The following is a 19,311-nucleotide window of genomic DNA, read 5'->3' as shown; positions in this document are numbered from 1 at the left end:
CCAACTGCTCAGAACCTCCTTTCTTCCTTTTCCTTCCCAAGGGAGACTCCCTACCCAGACAGCCCCTTCCAGAACTGTCCACCCAGTATGCAGTCACCCCAGCAGCCCTAATCCCCCAGGGAACTTTCTGCCGCTGTTTTTATTTATAGTCTCAACCACACACGACACACCAAATTTACAACTTGCAAACAAAACAGAACCAACTGTGCCAGAGAATTTCAAACCAGAGCAAACCCTTGCACATAGGGCTGAGCTCAGGAGGCACCTGGAATGCAGAGGTGCATTTCCTGCTTGCTTATGAACTGGAAACTACTGACTCTAGGAAGTTGATTTCAAGTCAAATTCATCCAACATGTTATTTAACAGCTCTGTTCCCTCATATTAGGAGCTGTTCCCCATCCCTCTGGGGTTTAGATTTGAACCACTCAGACAGGTTTCTGACCTTGTATCTTGTAATTTGTCAAGTGCCAAAAAGCCATTTGATTACTACTGAATGATGCTCAAAGGAGGTTTTGCCCCATGGTACTGCAGTGGCCAGGCTGTTCCCATTTTCCATAAGCTCAACCATTTCAGCTCCTTAATTCTAATGACAGCTTGTTCTTTTCCCATCTGCCACCTCCCTCCCCCTGTGCTAGGGGAGAAATCAGACACCAACAGCAGAGCATACTCTGCTCTTTAGCTTTCAGTACCCCCTAAAGATATATATAGAGACAGATATATAGATACATATGTAGTCAACTGGGACATCACGTATTCCCAAGCTACAGATTTTATATGTATTTATACTCACATACACTTACACATTTATGCTTACACATCCAAATGGAAAAGATATAAATATTAAAGAACGTATTTCCGGAAAGACAAGTACTGAATGATAGTTTAAAGAGGAAAATTACTCCTGAATAAAAAGAAATAAGAGTATTTTAAAAAGAGAATCAATACTACTGCTTTTTGGTGGTCAGCTGGGGACAACCTTCACCCAGAGATTCTGAAGTGGAAGTGCCTATGTCAGTGTTTTCCATCTGGCATGAAAAACCTCCAAAAATTAGCAGGGGGATTGTTCCAAGTACCTCAACACAATTCCTTCTGATCCCCACGCTCAGCTCAGATTCAGGCCTTGTCACAGCAGTCCAAGCCACGGGGCTGAACAGGCAGTCGGTTTTGACTCCCCCACGAGCTGCCTTTGCCACGCAGACGCCCGTTGGCTCTGTAGTGCAGGATGTATCCCTGGAAACCCGGGACAGGGCTGGACAGGACCAAGACGGCCACGTGGAGAGCTGGGGAAGAGCCCCGCGTTACTCCCCTCGTCTCACCCCGAAGCAGTGCAGGTGTGTCCCCTTACCTTGCTGCTGCAGCTTGTAGTCCGTGGAGTAGGCCTTGCCGATGATGTTCCACACGGGCCGCAGGCACCCGAAGAGCCCCTCGAGGAAGCCGCCGCTGCCGCTGCCCGTGCGGTTGAACTGGACCTTGACATCGTCGGTGGCCCCGTTGGTGTCCCCGTCCCCAGGGCTGCGCGTGCCCTGCGGGAGCCCCGGCTCGGGCTCGTCCTGCTCTCGCAGCTGCAGCACGCTGTTCTCAAACTGGTCCCGGGCGTCCTCGCTGATGCTGGTCAGCACGGCCGCCGTGCCCGGGCTGCTCACACCCTCCAGCAGCTCGGCCGGCGGCGAGCCCCGCTCCCGAACGTCCTCCAGCAGCTCCGGGGACGGGTGGTTCCCGGCAGCGGGGTGCTCCTCGGGGAACCTCCCCAAGTCTCTGTCCTCACAGAACGCTTTGCCGATGGAGCTGGGAGAGGAAGACAGGCTCAGGCGCTCCTGAGTGCTGGCCATGATGCCGTGAGTGTGCATCAAGGAGACGGCCCGAGGGGGTGCTCAGAGCATTTGTAGGACACAACTCACATGTAACGCTTGGGCCCAGTACCTGAAACAAGAGGAAAAAGAGCAACTCTTAATTTTTCTTTTTAAGTATTTTCACTACGTGCAGTTTCACTGAGGTGAGCTGATAATTAACTAGACTTTCCAGACAGCCGCTGATACTTGGTAAATAATTACTGCGCTAAAAGAAACAAATAAATGGTTCCAACAGAAACTCCACTCAGGCAATACTCTTGGTAACCTGCGGCAGGAATTACCCAGTAAACAAACATCACAATTTTAAACAAGAGCCTAAAGGTCAAAATCGTGAAAGTTTATTTGCAGATTTCCCATAGCATTATCAGACTGAAGCTGGCCCCAGCTCAGCTATGACTTGAGTCCCACCACTGTTCCTGGGCCTGGCACAACCCACAAGCTCAGGATCTTTCTGCAAACCCTTGAGACAAGGTGTCAGAGAAACAAAGCCCAGTGATACAGGTACCTTCATTCCACCAAGGGATGGTTTGTGGCTGCTCCCTCAGAGCTCCACCTAGTTGTGACCGTCCTGGACCTTTGATTGACCCTCCATGTCCACTGTGGCAAGATAGGTTCAATTATCTAACCGCAATCCACGTCACCCTCATAAGCAAGTAAAACTTTGAGAGTTTCCCAGAACAGCAGACCCACCTTGCTGATCTCCCACCACTAATCTCCACTTCTGCCCTGCATGAGCTTCTGTGAGGTTGCACTTAGAACAAGAGTTGGGATCCCTTTTAAGAAATGTTCCCATCTCTTGCTCCATGCTCCACTGAGAGGTCTTTTTTCCACAACCCACGGTGGTACCACCTTCCCACAGAGCCAGGCTGATGGCTGGGGGTCATGCTGCCAGAACTGCCCACTGCAAACACAGTTCTGGGATAGCCCCTTCTGAAACAAGAGGCTCTAATGTTATGGGCCACAATAATTAAGCAAATTCAGTCTGCAACATAGAACAAATTTCAGTTTTCAATTCCATAAGAAGCTGAGAGTGGGGTAAAAAAAAAATTGCCTTAACAGAAATTATTTCATTAAAAAGTAAGATCAGTTATAGTGGGTGCAAATTTCTAGGCTCTGCAAACAGCCATTGGAAGGGAGAAAGAGGTGGCCAGGTAGGACACAACCAATGGCAAGGGAACAGCTCGGTGCCATAACTCCTCAGGATGAGGTCACTGAAGAGAGGAGAGATAAACCCTTCAGCCCACAGGATGAAAAGCTCCTGCTCTGGGCATCAGCCCCTCTCCAGCAGCAAACAGGAACAGCCAGGAACCTGGATTACCTTCCTGTATCCTGCCTGATCACATGGGGTCTGCATTAAAGCTTTTATTTATTTATTTATTTATTTTGTTCTTTAAAAGAAAGCAAAAACAGCAAGTGAGGCAGAGGCTGCAGCACAGCCCAAAACCAGTACAGGAGCTCAGAATCAGACTCATATGGGAAGCTGGAGAGTTGGTTATTCCTGATCTGCTGATGTCCAGCATTACAATGACCAACTCACCAGTGTGGGAAGCTGCAGTGTGACCTCACAGTACAGTCACTACTAGCAGCAGTTGTTATATTATCACAGATTTATTGATAAGACAATTATTGATATTAATATCAGTAATTACTATTATTAGTTATTGACAAGAAAATGCTTCAGACCTGAACAGAATTCCAGAAAAACAACAGGCCAAGCCCAACTCCAAATTGGAAAAGCCAGAAAAACACCAACCACCAGCCCAAGTGTTCCTGGGCACAGCCCCTGCTCCTTACCTACAGTCAGAGAGTGACAAGTAATTGTTTAAACAAGAGCAAAATGCGACCACTGTTCCTACAGAGAAATCTGCTTTTTGTAACATAGAATATTAAGAAGCAAATGAAACATCAGACAGGTGTCCTGCAAGAAACCCAAATACAAAGGCTAGAATTTGAGGTAACAGTGTCCTAAAATATCTCAAATTTAAGCCTTGGGAAGTACATTAAGGATTAAATCAGACTTGAAGGATAAAATAATTTTGCCGTTATGTGACTCTCAAGAGTACACTACTACAGTGTAAGGTTTTACCTTCACATTTTTAGTTCTCTGCCTCTGGAATGTTTGATTGTGGAGGTTTAACAGGGAATGAAGAGCTTTTCACTACACAGATCAGCCAAGAACAAAGCCCCAGACTCAGGGATATGAGATCTGTTTTCCCAGATCAAATTGCCTTCTTCAACACTGAGATGTTTCAAATAAAAAAAGCCTTTAGGCACAGTATCCTGCCACTTTACATGCCCCAGTATGTGCTTTATGGGGAGAGAAGGCATATAAAAGTTATGGAATTATTTTCAAACTGGCATGATACAGTTTTATTTAGGCCCTTACATAAGCAGCCTGATTTTCAGAGGTGCAACAAATTCATTGTTTGGAAAGCATGAAACAGCAGCTCTTCTTTTAAAAAACTGCCTATCAAGCCAACTTGAAGCAAAGTGGTACAGAAACCCTGGGAGGAGGAGAAGGTGGTTTCTGCCACACTACATCAGTGCTGACTTGTTGGGGAAATGAATTTTTGAAATTCTCTTCTATTGCAGTAAATTCTACAATGTGCAACCTCTTGCCTTAGCAAAATGTTATTTAATCCAACAAAACTAGGTTGGTTTATATCTCACCATCTCTTCAAACAAGGGAAGAAGAGCATTTTCCAAGTTTTATTGTCATGTTGCCACTATTCTTTTAGTCAGAGTACCAAAAGGCTGAGATTTTTCATGTTGCACTCTTCCCAATAAAAGACCAAAAAAAAACCCATTTTCTTCAAAGTTTTAGGTTTCTTTATATCCAGACTGGCCCTTAAGGGCATATAGTGACAGGACAAGGTAGAATGGCCTTCAGCTAAAGGAGGGCAGATCTAGTTTAGATATTAGGAAGAAATTGTTCCCTGTGAAGGTGGGGAGGCCCTGGCACAGGTTGCCCCATCCCTGGCAGCGTCCAAGGCCAGGCTGGACAGAGCTTGGAGCAACCTGGGATTGTGAAAGGTGATCCTGCCCATTGTAGGGGGTGGAACTGGATGATTCTTGAAGTCCTTTCCAACACAAACCTGCCTGGGATCCCATGTCTGTGATCTGCATGTGCATCTTCAGCTTTTCCAGGGAAAGGCATAGCCAAGGGCTGTGCTATTCCTATCTGAATTATGCTCCTGCTGCAGCAGCCTCCCAGTCAAAAGCTGGAAGCTCCACGTGTGGGAGGACTGTGCATATTTAAAAGATTTGGATTTCACAAAGTGCTGCTGCACACACAGACTTGAAGGCAGACCCTCAGATTTGAACTGTTTTGATGAGTTCATGCACTCTGCACTAACAAATTTCTCTTCTGTCTGGAAGGAGAGTCAAGGCTCCTTGTAATTTTGTAGGATCACAGCTTCTCATAAATGACTCCATTTCCATGCAAAGTATTTTTTACAGGCAAAATCCCACCACCCTCAGACAAGAGGAGCATGAAATGCACCTCTTCTCAGAAGAGTGAGGCTGCACCTCAACATGTCAGCCCAAAACTCAGTTTGAAACTATAGAGAAGTGAAAGTTCACCTGAATCACCAAGTAGGTGAATCAGCTACCAAGACACACTCTCACCTTGCCTGATATTGTGCCTGTCCCTGGAAACAGCCATCCAGGAAGTGTCCTCACACTCTCCCAGAGCCACCAAAGCACCTGGCTGCCTATACAGGTTCAATATTCATCAGAGTGTGAACACAATGGTCAGGCTTGCAGCTGAGTTAACCCAACGCCTTGCATGAACCATTACTGAAGTTTCTCCTTTAAAGTTTCTCCTTTAAAAAGCTGTGCTAAAAAATGAGTGGCAAATCAGACACAGCACACAAACCAAACCAAAAAAAAGTCAGTGTGCTGGAAAGGTGGTGTAAGCACAGAGGCCACCACTCAGTCTCCTGCCAGCCCAAGTCTGCAGTAACACTAAGTTTGCTTCCTTGAACGCTATTTGTATCTTAGCCAGTGAAACATAATCTCTGCTTGCACTTCCAACATGAAAAGGCAATAAAAGCAATTGTCTGATCTGTGGTTAGGGGCTGAAACAGAGCTGCTGGCAAAAATTATCCAGCTGGTACATGGAACTACCATGGACAGGGGAGATTCCTGCCCCGATCACTACTTACAGCCAAGCCCTGTAGTCCCTTTGCTTTTTCCAGGTATTCAGTGTGATTTCCTCCTGGCTACAGTGGGAACAACAAGGTAACTGTACACATTTCCTCACTGATAACACGACTGGAACTTATTTATGTATCATCTCAACTAGTGGCTGTGACTATGCCTTAAAAATGTTCTAAAATCTAACAAAACCACAAAAACCATGTCTATAAAGCACAGATATGATGTTCTCCTCTCCTTCGTGACTCTCTCTCAAATTCTACAGGGAATTTTTACAACAGTCCTCTCCCATCACTGTACAACTCCAGCACAGGAACAACTGAGAGCTGTTGAGTTAGCAAGTCCCAGAGCTTCTGTTGTCACTTCTGACTTTTGGGGTTTGAACTATGTGGTTTTATCACACAGGATATCAACAGACTTTCTTTTCCTGGTCTCCTGATGAAGAAAATGTTACATGAGTGGATCAGATACTCCTCTTCTGCCACACTTTTTACGTTACATTGGAATATAGGCTTGTGTTTTGAATGGCTGGTTTGAAAAAAAGAAAAAAAAGTAAAAGCAGATTTATTAACAGAGAATGAGTTACACATCACCAAAAGGCAAACTCTTTGTTTTCTGGAGAGTTGAATTTTTTTTAAAGTTACATGACTACATTAATTTATTAATTATACTATGTTTTTTATAAGTTACATAATCTGTTTTGTTAGGCTGTAAGAAAAGAAGCTATACTATGAAGCTTGCCTACATTAATTTGGTATAAACCAGCCCAGGCTACAGGCAAACCTTTAAGCCAACTGTGGAGTAGCCCAAGACAAAATCTTGGGTGTTTTTAAGCCATCAATCTCCTTCTCAAGACACACTGCTCCTTCAAGGAAGAACATTTCTTCCCTTCTTACACCCACATGAATGCCCAGCCACAACCAAGCCTTATCTTTAAATATTACAATAATATTGCCAAAACATAATCAATTGCTGATAAAACAAGTGAAAATTCTTCATCTGATCCAGCTGAGATTTTCTGTCACTGCAATACCTCTGTTTATAATTCTGCATATAAACATTTCTCTACAACAAACAGCACGTTTACCTGGGAAAGTGAAGTCTTGTCACACTGGCTTTTCTGTGCTTTACACTGTTCCTTATGTTGTCAGATAAACACTACAATACTTCTGCACCTCCTGCAGAGTCCTGACTTGAACTCATACTTTTACTTCCTCTCTCCAATAAATATTTGGATGCCACCTCAACATAAGACAGCTTTCTTCTGCAGACACCATGAGTGATGAGGCAGCAACTGCTTAGGGCTCACTATCATAACCATCATAATTTTAAAATGTTAATAGAACATTAACTATATGTAATATGTTGCATGTAGTCTGTGTATCACAACAAAAGCCTGACTTCATGATGATTTAATTTAGCCTTTATTCAATATATTCCATTTATCCAAAAAACAGAGACACATCATTTTTGGAGAAGTGATTTTAGTTGTGATATCCTTTTGTCTGTGGCTGTACCAGTGAGAAGGGGAACCCTGTGTAGCTCTGCGGCCTGAACCCTTTCTGACAATGACAAAAATAGCACCACGTACCAGCCAAGAAATATCCACAATGGCTGAATTCCAGCTGTGTGCAGACCCAGCTGCAGGTCTGCTTGACACCTTGCACGCCCCAAGCAAGCCTGGCTAAGGAGAAAGAAGTGGCACCTAGGCTGCAGCAATGGGATAAAGCCACAGAAGCTGAGGAGGTTCATCCATCCCCCTTTCCTGCTGCAAAGACAAGGGAAGGGTGCGCAGGCAGCCAGAGCTGCCCTGCTCACAGCACACTGTGCTGGTGCCTGTGCCTCAGCACACAAACAACTGCTCCTGTGCCAACGTGCCAAGGAATTTTTTTTAACCAGAACACCTTGGCAAACACTGTACTGTGGCAGGCAGTTTTGTAGCTTAACTGTGTTGTAGAAGGCAACACCAGGTTCGCATGCCTTTAGTTTCTTTCTTTCTTCCTTCTGACACAGCCAGTTGTTCACTGCTTCAGTGACACCTGAACATTCCAGCTGTGATTTTAAAAATTATCCCATCCTCCACTCCAACATTTTTGCTCAAGTCTAACAATTATCACTTGACCTCACTCACCACTTGATACTTGCTCTGAGTTTTTGATCACCTCTTTTCCATTTCTCCTGTATCACCTTAGAGCTATACAATGTAGAATCACAGATAGTCTGGGTTGAAAAAAAACATTAAAACCTTAAAATTCATGGGCAGGGACACCTTCCACTAACCCAGGTTGTTCCAAGCCCCACCCAACCTGGCCTTGAACACTTCAAGGGATGGGGCAGCTTCTCTGGGTAGTTGAGGAAGTCAGACCACAGCCAGGATTCCCAAAAAGGACAGAATGCCACAGAAATGCACAAAGCCACAATGATAATTTTGGTTCTTCAGGCCGCTGGTCTTACTTCCATGGGTCTCTTACAACCTAAAATCTCATTCTTGAGCAGAAAAAGCTATGCCAGAGCCTAATTCTGGCTGGATGTTAAGACTGAATTGTGTTTAATCAACACTAAACTGAACAGGTATTTTATCACCCAAGTTTACTAGAGCCTTCCAGTACTCCATGCAAGCGGCCTCCATAGTTATTACTCTCAACACCTTCCTTGTGCAGCCTCTCAGCCTAAACAGAATATTCCTAAAATATCTAGATAAGGGAGGAAAAGGTGGGAAGAGTATGAGTAGTGCCATCTCCAAAGCAGATAAAAAAGTTTCAATGTTACCATCCTTTTATCCCTACTGTTACTCCAAATAATTTAACCAGTGATCTGTCTGCCAGCCTGGTGCCTCAGTTATTTAATAACTGTTTAGCCTCTTTAAGAGTTTCTGGTAAGTATTCCTGCCAAAATCCCAACAGATTGTATCAACCAGATCCCCCTTTCTAGCACACTCTTGTCTCCTACAAAGATATTTAATAGATTTCCAAGGCAGAGACTTCACCTTAAAAGAACTGGTGACTTTCATCCCCACATACAAAGTGTGCATCTGCCCTGCCTCTCAGCACAGGGATGAATTTCTACCTCCAACACCATGAGACAAATGTTTCACTAGAACCTCCTTCAACATTAAGGTCACAAATTTGCGGGGGGTGGTGAAGCAGTGCTTGATTTGGAAAGAGAAATCAAGCATCCACTTATTTAAAAAAAAAAAAAAAAAGAAAGAAAAAGGCAATAAAAATCCATCTTGGTGAAGAAGAGAGACAAAGAGCCCATCCAGCTTCCTGTGAGTGCAGGGAGACCTCTCCAGTGGCAGGGAGAGCACATCCTGCTTCACCTGGCAGCCCAGCCAAGAGCCGGCTGGGAAATCAGCACCTTACATAACGGTGTATTTTCAGCACTACACACAGAAATGCTGCCTCTATCCTGCAGAAGGTATTTTTGGATCTGCTAAAATGCTACTGTGTTCTTCCAGGGCTTTGCATTCTTCTGCTCAGAAATTGCATAATCTGATGCCAAAGGAAATAAGTGGTGTTGCATAATGACTCGTATTGTCTGCAGGGAGCCGGGACTGCACGTTCCTGCTGGAGAGCAGCCCTGCTCCGAACCCAGGTGCTCTGGGAGAAAGGGGAACCCAGCACCCACCTGCCTCTGGGGAGCAGGGGAACAAACCAGGGACCACACAGTTCCTCCACAAAAATCAGTGTCACTAAGTCACCTATTTGCTCTGTGCTCCCCTCCCCATGGCTGCTGCGTTTCGTGAGCTACGTGCACACAGGGAACACCAGCAGCTCCACACACACCTCACCACCGACACCCTCCAGCACAGGCCTATCAATACACTGGAAAACATTCAGCTGGGATAAAGACAGACTAAATGCTGATTAGCCTTTTACACTACAGAGTTACTACTGAAATCTGTCTCAGATTAAAATGCAGAAATGACCTGTAGTTACACTCTTCCCTTTTGCCTCTCCAGATGTCTCCATAGCAGGAAACAACTTTTCAAACCCAGACACAGGCTTCAAGCTCTGTCCTTTTCTCTGCGTCCTTCCCAGTTCTGCACTTTTACCTCATTGACAATCCCCCTGTTATTATTGATCCATGTTATTATATTACTACTGCTATACAACAACAACATATTTAAGGATTCAAGCTTAAATATTTTACAGCAACAAACAGAAAAATTTACAGTTTAGTTCACAGAGGCCTTACAGCCCCACTGACATTGCCACACGAAGGCACTAAATATTCCAGTCCTACAAACGGACAATATCTTGGAGTTTCCCCCCCTTACACAACTGAAACATCCTATTTTCCTCCAAAGAGTAGCATTAAAATTAATTAATGTCTGAAAGATCTTTGAGGATGAAGATCAATATCACAGTGCTGTTTTCAGGAATCCAGTGAATGAATCAAAGTCTCACTTTAATTCACGTGAGGTGTCAGACTGGTCTCAGGTAAACTCACTCCCACGCTTGTTTTTATTTTTATAGTAGATATGAATTATTCAACATTTTCAAGGCATATTCAACATGTAAATGCTACTCACACAAACTTCTCAGCACTAAGAGCTTCTGTGCTTCATACCCAGTATTAAAGTAACTCAACAGCTCTCTATGAAAGTACAGTTCCTGGAGTAGGTGCAGTGCTCTGGCCCCTGTCACCCCACACCAGGTCCATGCCTGGTGCACCTGCTGGGAAGGGGAAGGATGCTGGAAATCCAGCTGGCAGATCTTGGATGGGAAATGCCAGCAGTACTAAGTTGTATTTAGCAAGCACCATACACGAGCAAAGAGGATTACTCCTCGACAGAGGCAGCACAATGCCCTGCTCAGGAGCCTCTAGTAAGCCCGTATTAGTGACAGCGCAGGGTTAGAGGTGTGAACGTGCTCCATTACAGCTTTACGTGCTGCTAACAACAAACAACATTGTCCTGGGAGTGCATCCCAGGAGAGCTCCCAAGGCCTGGCATGGCTCCTGCCATCCAACCCTGCAGAGGCCAGCACTCAGCACAGCCCAGCTGGACCACTCTTGGGCTGCAGCTGATGGCTCAACACCTGAGGGTCTCCCCAGGCACAGAAGGATGGTGAGGCTGGACTTCCCGTGTTTCAGCAGAAGAGTCACAGCTGTGCAGCCACATTACTGATCTTGGTGTCCTCCAGAAGGCAACAGAGGAGGACAGGAAAGGACAAGCATCCCTGGAATGAACGGGATGTCTGCATAGATACCTCCATTCCTCCAGGCCACCATGCTAGAAAAGGTCTATCCTCTCACCCCTGCCAGGACTTTCGCCTTCCTTCCCTCACAGCACCCCAGTGCTATGTTACCAACAGCTCCAGAGGGATCAGCACCAACAATCACAGCTTCACCAGAGGGTTACAAAGCAGACTACACAGACAAATCCACTCTTCCTCCTAGCCTACGCCCAACTGCTGCCAAAGCCTTTGAACCCCCTCCAACCACCAACTTCTCAGTTGAAGTTACAGCAAGGAGAGAGCACAAAGGTCAAAGCACACACTGAGTATTTATATGGGTGGGAGTAGCTACACACAGAGCTGCTGCTCCTGGCCCAGCCACAGCTGCCAACTTGGTATTCAGCCCTAAGCAGTCTGTGTTTTGGGTGAAATATTTACCCCCCACTCCCCAGGAGATGCGACTGATTCGCTGCAATGTCACAAAACAGGAGCCTACAAAAGCCTAAGCCCCTGCATGGGATGTATTTGCCAAGGAGGGATAAAAAACAAAGTCCCATAAGCTGGACAGGGCTTGGTGAAGTGCCAAACTCCTGAGAGCTTCAGAGGTAACATTTGCCTCAGTTGACTCATTTGGATTCAGTTATGGCTGAGAATTCACTGGAAGTTGTACAGGCAGTGAACCTGCTGTTGCCTTCCTCCACTGGGATCTCAGGTCACAGCTTGGCTAAAAGGCACTTTCAATGCACCTTCCCCTGCCTGCCCCGGCCCTAAGGACCAGAGCTGAAGGGCAACCGGCACTGATTTAAAATCTGTTCACACAAGCCACACCAGACCTCTTTTATTTTTATATTTTAAAAGTTTTATTTAATAACTCTGCCATTTTGAGAAGCCCTGCTCTTGAAAATCCACTCCCACATCTCGAATGCAGACAGCCTGGAACAGGTACCAGGTAGGAACAACTCAAGCCTAATCAGCCACCATCTAACATTTGCTACAAAAAAAGTCCTAAGAAAACAGGAAATACTTACAACTTTTCTTATCCTGCCACTGTTTAGAGCAGAACCATGTTTAAATAACTCCTAATTGTGAAAGGTCTTACCTAGGAAGAGATTTTCAAATAAACCATTACTCAAATTTCTGATCCACTGGAGATAAGCCACTTACCTAGTCTTTACTATATGAGATGAAATAGGGGGGTTAAAAATGCAACCAAAAAAGCCCTGAACATGATTAAACCCAAGTTCACCTATAGCTGGATAACAGTGGGAGTCCATACCATATATTCTCTGCTAGAAGTTACTTGCTAATTCCAGGCACAAGGGTCAAAATGAATGCCAGCTATAAATTCAGCTATCAGGCAGCAGGGGACAAAGACAAATCTGAATGACAGGACCGTTCTAGATCAAAGACTCAGACTGGAAGCCCCAAAGACAGGAAACAAAACTGGTGTTAGAGCAAAACAAACAAACAAAACCCCCACTACATCAAAATCTGGATTTATTTGTGTTTCTCAGCGGAAGGCTGTCACAGACAGAGGGTTCAAAGGGCTGCCTCTCTCTAGAAACAAAACCCATACACATTCAGGAGCACAACAAAAAAGGATAGTGACAAAAACTTTTAAACCCATGACAACTCTACCCTCCCCATTCTAGGGTATCCCAAGGTGTCTGTGACTACCCACACAGCAGGTACTGTGGAAAGTGCCCACATTTCCCAGCCAGACTGACTGCATCTCTCTCCTTTCAAACATTTTCATATTTTCTCCCTCACAATTATTGATCCAAATACATTCCTTCATCTTCTTCTACTGAACAGATTGCCTACTGCTAAAATCAGTATATCCAAACACATGGGCCTGATGTCATCTTTCTCCAGATCTACTTAAAATATCCAATTTTTCATTTACTTAAGGGAGACATGTGGTTTGATATGATTAAGCTACTGCAGCACCTAAACCACCCCCCAAAACAAAAATAAAGAGCAGCTCTTCTTTTCATTGGGGGAAAACATGACATCATGCCCATTCAGGTAAGCAAGAACATGAAAAATCTTGCCCCAGTGAACAGTATTGTTAACTGCAAATGTACTCCCAGCTCCCTCATTTATTAGGAAAATGAGGGGTGAAAATTGTGTTCAGCACATCAGAGACAGCTCAAACTGCTATTTTCAATAATACAGGTGTAAATTCCTACCCGGCTGACTGAAAGGAAAACACACCTCCTTAATCTCAGAAATAAAATCAAATTATTTAACACTGTAACACACAAGAGGAATTGTTGATTAGCCCACATGGAGGAAAAAAATTACAATTCCCCAAAAAGAAAAAACTACAATTCTGCCTCTTTACACTATCTGGTAATTCTTATGCCATTGCCTGTATATTCCATTTATATCCATTCTCCACAGCCATTCCCTTCCCCTTTAAAAGGGGGGCACAATAAGATAACGTGCAAAATTGCAAGCGAAAAATGTCCAGCACACCGACAGGCAAAGGCCAGGCCAGCTCTTGGATTCACATGCAGTGATGGATAAATTAAGGTTTCATGTTTCCTCTTCCCTTTATCAGCATCATTTTTTCAGCCCTTTCCCACCACAAATGCAACATCCATCTGTCCTTCCGAAATAAATGGCGAAAGGGGAACGCTGACCATGAAACACCACACACAAACACACACCCCTCACAGAAACACGTTTCCCCCCCAAATACTCACAAGCATGAAGATTCCCTATGTGATGCTCCATTTTCTTGCTTTAAAAAGATGGAAGGCACCAAAAAAAAAAAAAATTAAACAGGGGAAAGAGAGAGAAAAAAAAAAAAAAAAGGAAGTGTTGCAAAATAAAAGGAAATTCCACCCACACAATCCTGCAGCCTGCTGCAAAGAAGCACCGAGCGTGCTGACGTCACGGATTCATGAATGGATGGAAATCGGGCTGGATGGATGGAGAGATGGATGGATGGATGGATGGATGGATGGATGGATGGAGCCCGGCGGGGGCTGTGCACCGGGAGCGGCACCGCCAGTCCCCGCCCGCTCCGGGCACCGGCAGCCCGAGCCCCCCGAGCGGCACCGGGCCAGGGCATCTCCGCTCCCGGCAACAGCGGCGGATCAAATAACACCATCTGCCACGGCAACCCGGCATTTCGGCAAGCAGAAAAGGAGCTCATCGCCGCCCCGGCTTCTTGCGGGATTACAAACGCCGCGTATTATTATTAAAATAACTCAATATAAACATGTACCCGAAGGAAGGAGCGGGGAGAACAATAGGAGGCTTGTGTTTGATTAGCGATGCAAAAGCGCCAGTAAAATAAAAATAGGAGCATTAACAAAATCCCACATTCAGCTACAGTCAAACATTGCCGGCAGCGGGCGGACAAGCTCACAATCTCAGTAAGGTCCAGGAACAAAGATCAGAGCAGAGTTTCACACTCGGGGCCACCCAAGGAATTGCAGGCACACCACCCGCTTCCATTTCCACTCCAGTTCCAATCCCAAGGCAATGGAATACACTTTTCACTCTGCGGTCCAGAGGCAAGGACGCCCAAATCTTTGGCAGAGTCCTGGTGACTGCCTGCAAGAGCAGCTGTGCTTCACTTGGGTATGGACAGGGAAAGAGCACAAGTTCTGCCTTCTTTTTGTATCTTTGAAACATGAAGGAAGGAATGGAGGGATGGGCATGACAAGGAATGAAGGTCAAAGTTTGAAGGGTAACCTGGGCTGCAAACTGCAATTACACCATCTCGGGGCTGACCAGAATTCATCAATTTGGCTTCAAATGCCTTCTGGACAATCTGCAGCCTTAAAAATTTTAAGAGGTAATATTTCCATATTTTCACCATACCTTCTCCTAGCCAGTAGGAAGCCATTATGCCAAAACAGGGTGTCCCAAAACTTACTTTGGTGGGGCACATGTCAAAAGAATGTCTGAGACAATCTTACCTTTCCTTATGGAAGGTGGGCGACATCCCAAAATAAATCAGGACTCGATGTAACAACACAGATCTGGGCAGGAAAACCAAGGATTCTGTGCCTACTTGATCTCATGTGAGCAGCATTACTGATACCAGCCTCTGCAGAGGCAGAAGGAGGGCTTGGATTTTGGAATGTGTTTTCTGAATTGAGACTTATAAATCTGGCCAGGGAAAATTAAAAGAAATGCAAATCTCTTATTACCTACTTTCAAGATCAAAGAAACCACAATTTCAGTTTTGCCTTAGAAATATCTCTTCTTTAAGAGCTAGAAGTCACCAAAGCACAAGATTTCTGCCCAGACAATGCCACTGCTGCTGCCTGAGCACTCCTGTACCCAAAGGGAAGCAGGAGTGGAGAGATAGAGAGAGATCTCTTCTCCAAAGGGATCACTTTGTGCCCCCATTTCAAATCCCAAATGACTTGACTCCCTGCCTTGCCCTCCAGAGCCCAGCACTCAGCTTTATACCACCAAGAGATGGAAACAGCTTCCAGATTTCCCTGGCATTTTCAAAACAGACAAAAAAGTTAATTTACTTTCTTACCCTAAAGGGATCAATTCAGGCACTAGAAGGCAGAGCACAGCAGCACATGCAAGAAGCAGAAGAAAAGGAGAATTATTGCTACAGAATAAGGAAAGTCAAAATGGAAATAAAAGAAAAATAATTTTCAGCGGTTTCTAAGGGTTAATTGCAGTGACATTTATGAAAAAAAAATACTCATCAGAGAAAATAAGTGGGAACAAAACCCAGGAAGACTCCAGGAGAAGAAATGAGCTTCTGCATAGAATTTCAGATTTTCTTGTCCATGGTAGCTTGGTTCAGTATCTCAACGCTTGATTTCATTTACACCTTAATGGCCCAGGTTAAAATTTTTAAATGCAAAGGTCCTGAATTTAACACAAGCTAATATCTTAACTCATTGTGAAACAAAAAAAAACAACCCACATTGTCCTAAAACTGATGGATGCTACACTATAACGTTGTGTTGCAACCAGATAAGTATTGTCATAGTACACATTACACAGCTCCTTTGATTGGTAACTAAGTAGACCAATATTAAGAAAGAGAAATTATTCTTCTCCTTCTTGCTCAGACAAAATCTCTAGTAAAACCAGGGAACTCAAGTATCAGATTCCAAATAAAATTTGGCTCAGTCTTAATGTGAAAATATACAACATGGGCATATACAACATGGGCATAACACACTAAAATATCCAAAGTTCTTAAGGGACCACAAGAGTGCCAGTGAAAAGTTAAGGCAGCAGGATTTCTGAAAGGAATTACGGGCAACGAAGTCACTAGGCCAGTAGGAGAAATAACAGGCCAAACTGATGACAATGGATGCAAAAGGAAAGCTGAAAGTATTTTTTAAAACTAACTATTCACCATATTTGAAAAATACAAGATAATTAAGTATTTCCAAGCCAATTAACAGCTAATAGGAATGATATACAGCATCTGCTAGGCATAACATTTCTAGTTGGCACCTCCTATTGATTTGAGCCCAGTCCTAAAATAATCATTTTACAAGTTCTCCAATCCTGCGACCTTCAATTTTAATAAACTGGTGAACAACTAAAACTGCAGAAGATTGAGAATACCAATATTATGCCAATATTCAAAAATAGCATACGTTGTTATTTGTAGGCCTTGACAACTCGGGAAAAAAATCCTAAGCCAACTTTTGGCAAGGAAGGACAGTTCTGCTGCCTCGGATCAAAGGCTGAGCTATCCCAGGATCCTGCCTCTCCCAGTGGCCCATAACAGCCACACAGGGAACCACAAACCCAAAGCAAATCCTTAACACTTCCCGTGGCATATTCCACTGACAACAGCAGAAAATTAGAAAAGAGATGGGAGTGACTCAAAGGTTAATTTCATAATTATGCAGCACCACAGCTGTTAATAAACCCACTCAGCACACACTTGGAGGTACAAGAGGGGCTGCTCTGTGAAAACTTCCTACCTGGATGAGTAAATAAGTGAAGCAAGACAGCAAATAATTTTCCAACAGGCAAACGTCTGGGTAAATATTTGCATAGATAAGGGTGAGAGGGGCATTTCACTGGAGTTCTAAACACCTGTGAAATGTTGAATCCACTCCTCTCAGCCCTAGACACACATCCCTCTTGTGAGTGTCCAGGAAGGAAGGGAGGAATCAGAACCACAGAATCAGATTCTCGTTTGTGCTGTTATTATGTCCAGACCTGACATGGTGCAACTGACCTTTCTCTTTTGTAAGGAGCAAAGTTTCTATTCCACATCCTTCCAAACTATTTGGTACTTACAGAGATTTATGACTAGACCCTATTTGATGCCCCACACATTCCAGAAATATCAGTTACAGGAGATTGGAATATTGTAAAAAAACTGAAAAAATTGAACATGTAACACAGTACTATAGGCCAATTTATTTTATCCTTTTAAATTTTCTTTGTGATTTTATATCTCTGTTGCCCACTCAATAGGGCAAACACAACACAATTTAAATTTAATTGTCTCAGTGGCACTTTACTAAGACCAGAAATGAAATGTATGTATTTTTTATATAGGATTTTATCCAGAATGTGCCCAGATCTGGGACTTGGAGAAGTCCTCCCTGCAGAGGCAAGTGACAAAATTGTAATTTGACAGGACCAGCATTGAGACATGAGAAGCGTGACTGGAGGTAAAGAGAAAAAGCCCCAAAATGGGACATGTGCAATGCCCAGAGAAAGGTGAGCAGCAATTCCAGTCAGGAGCCCTGTTTGGAAAGGGACACTGTTTACAACAGGACAGCCCTGGTGATTTCAGACCCCATTCCTGAGTCACCACAGCCCAGAGCCTGTACCTGGGAGATGAGTCCCACACAAATTAGGGGGTAAAACAAAGCTGGGGGTAGGTTTTGGTGCCCAAGTTGCTCCTCTACAGGCAAAAGGGCTGTGCCCAGAACATGGCTCAGAGTCTCTTGGATCAGAAACTTGAGATCTGCCTCTGCTCTCTGAACAGTGAGCCACCAAGAGATCTCTGTGTCTGCTTAAACACAAAAGCAGGGAGCTGGGAACAGGCACAGACTCACAGATCTGCAATTTCCAAGGGAAAACTCCCCTTCTAGTAAGTGTATCCCTAAAATCTACTCCAGAAAACTCACAGACACTTGTACCACTCTTGCACAATCTCCAAATCAGAGTGTTACCAACTGTTGTTACCCAAAAGTGAGGTTACTTACACAAAGCCACCCTCCGTGCTGCTGCCTGTTGCATTTCTGAGAGTGCTTTGTTAAAGTGCACCTTTAACAATAAAGTAAAATAAAGACACTAAAGGCACTAGAATAAAATAACAAGACAAAAAGCATTATGTGTTTAGGCAAGAGTTAATAAGGATTCCTTTTTCGAGGAGTTTCTGAGTTGTTTCCCCTCCTCTTTCCAGGTGAGCCCTGCTTTTGTGGTTCAAGTCTGTGTAGTTTTGGGAGGAGACAAAACACTGTAATGTTAAGAATATGCACTAATGAGGCTGGAAACATTCAGAAAACTACATTTGCAGACTACCATCTTTTGAAGGATGGTAGCCCAGCTCCTGAGACATAAAGAGAAGCTCTGGAATTCCATCAGGAAGGAAAATGGTGCTACATAAGAGACATTGATAGCTGCTGAAAGGACAGCTAATGCAGCAAGTGAACAACAGCCTCCCCAGACTGACTGACAGTGGTGGTGGCCAGCTGAGCAGAGGCCATGAGAAAAAACTAGATCTATTTGTTCAGGGAAACAGGCACAAAATAATAGTCCTCCCAGAGAACAGGCTGAAATCAAGCCTTCCATAACAATAATTAACTCTAATAGGGTTCCCAGCAGTGAGAAATACTGAAGAAAAGAAATTTAAAAATAAGTATTTATTAATAACAGTTACAATGGACACTTGTAAAGCCAGCTGAGCCACTGTCACTTTTCCTCTGCCAGGTGAGGAACCTGCAAAAAGCAATGAGACCTGACAATGAAGCCTCAGTATTAGTGCCATGTGGAAAGAAATGTCCTATAATTCGTGTTATCGCCACAAAAAACACATACATAAGTGGGAAGCTATTGCAGGGAGGAATTAATGAAACTGAAGAAGTGATTAAAAAATGCAGTCCAATTCCCCAAGGTCAAGTGTTGTTCAGAGAAAAAAAAATCACCTG

The 19,311-nt window shown here is 44.1% G+C and overlaps 1 protein-coding gene across 2 annotated transcripts in view; it reads right to left on the bottom strand.

Moving 5' to 3' along the window:
* Positions 1-19,311, bottom strand: part of MAP3K13 (mitogen-activated protein kinase kinase kinase 13) — a 69,241-nt gene that overhangs the window by 20,165 nt on the left and 29,765 nt on the right. For both annotated transcript variants that reach the window (XM_062499113.1, XM_062499114.1), the window contains exon 4: positions 1,346-1,920. In XM_062499113.1, coding sequence (XP_062355097.1) covers positions 1,346-1,847 — 502 coding nt within the window. In that variant the 5' untranslated portion in view covers positions 1,848-1,920. The remainder of the gene's footprint in view (positions 1-1,345; positions 1,921-19,311) is intronic.

This window comes from Cinclus cinclus, chromosome 10 (assembly GCF_963662255.1).
Source record: "Cinclus cinclus chromosome 10, bCinCin1.1, whole genome shotgun sequence".
Classification (NCBI taxonomy): domain Eukaryota; kingdom Metazoa; phylum Chordata; class Aves; order Passeriformes; family Cinclidae; genus Cinclus; species Cinclus cinclus.
Note: the sequence above shows the minus strand (reverse complement) of the source record. Positions and strands in the feature narration are given on the sequence as shown.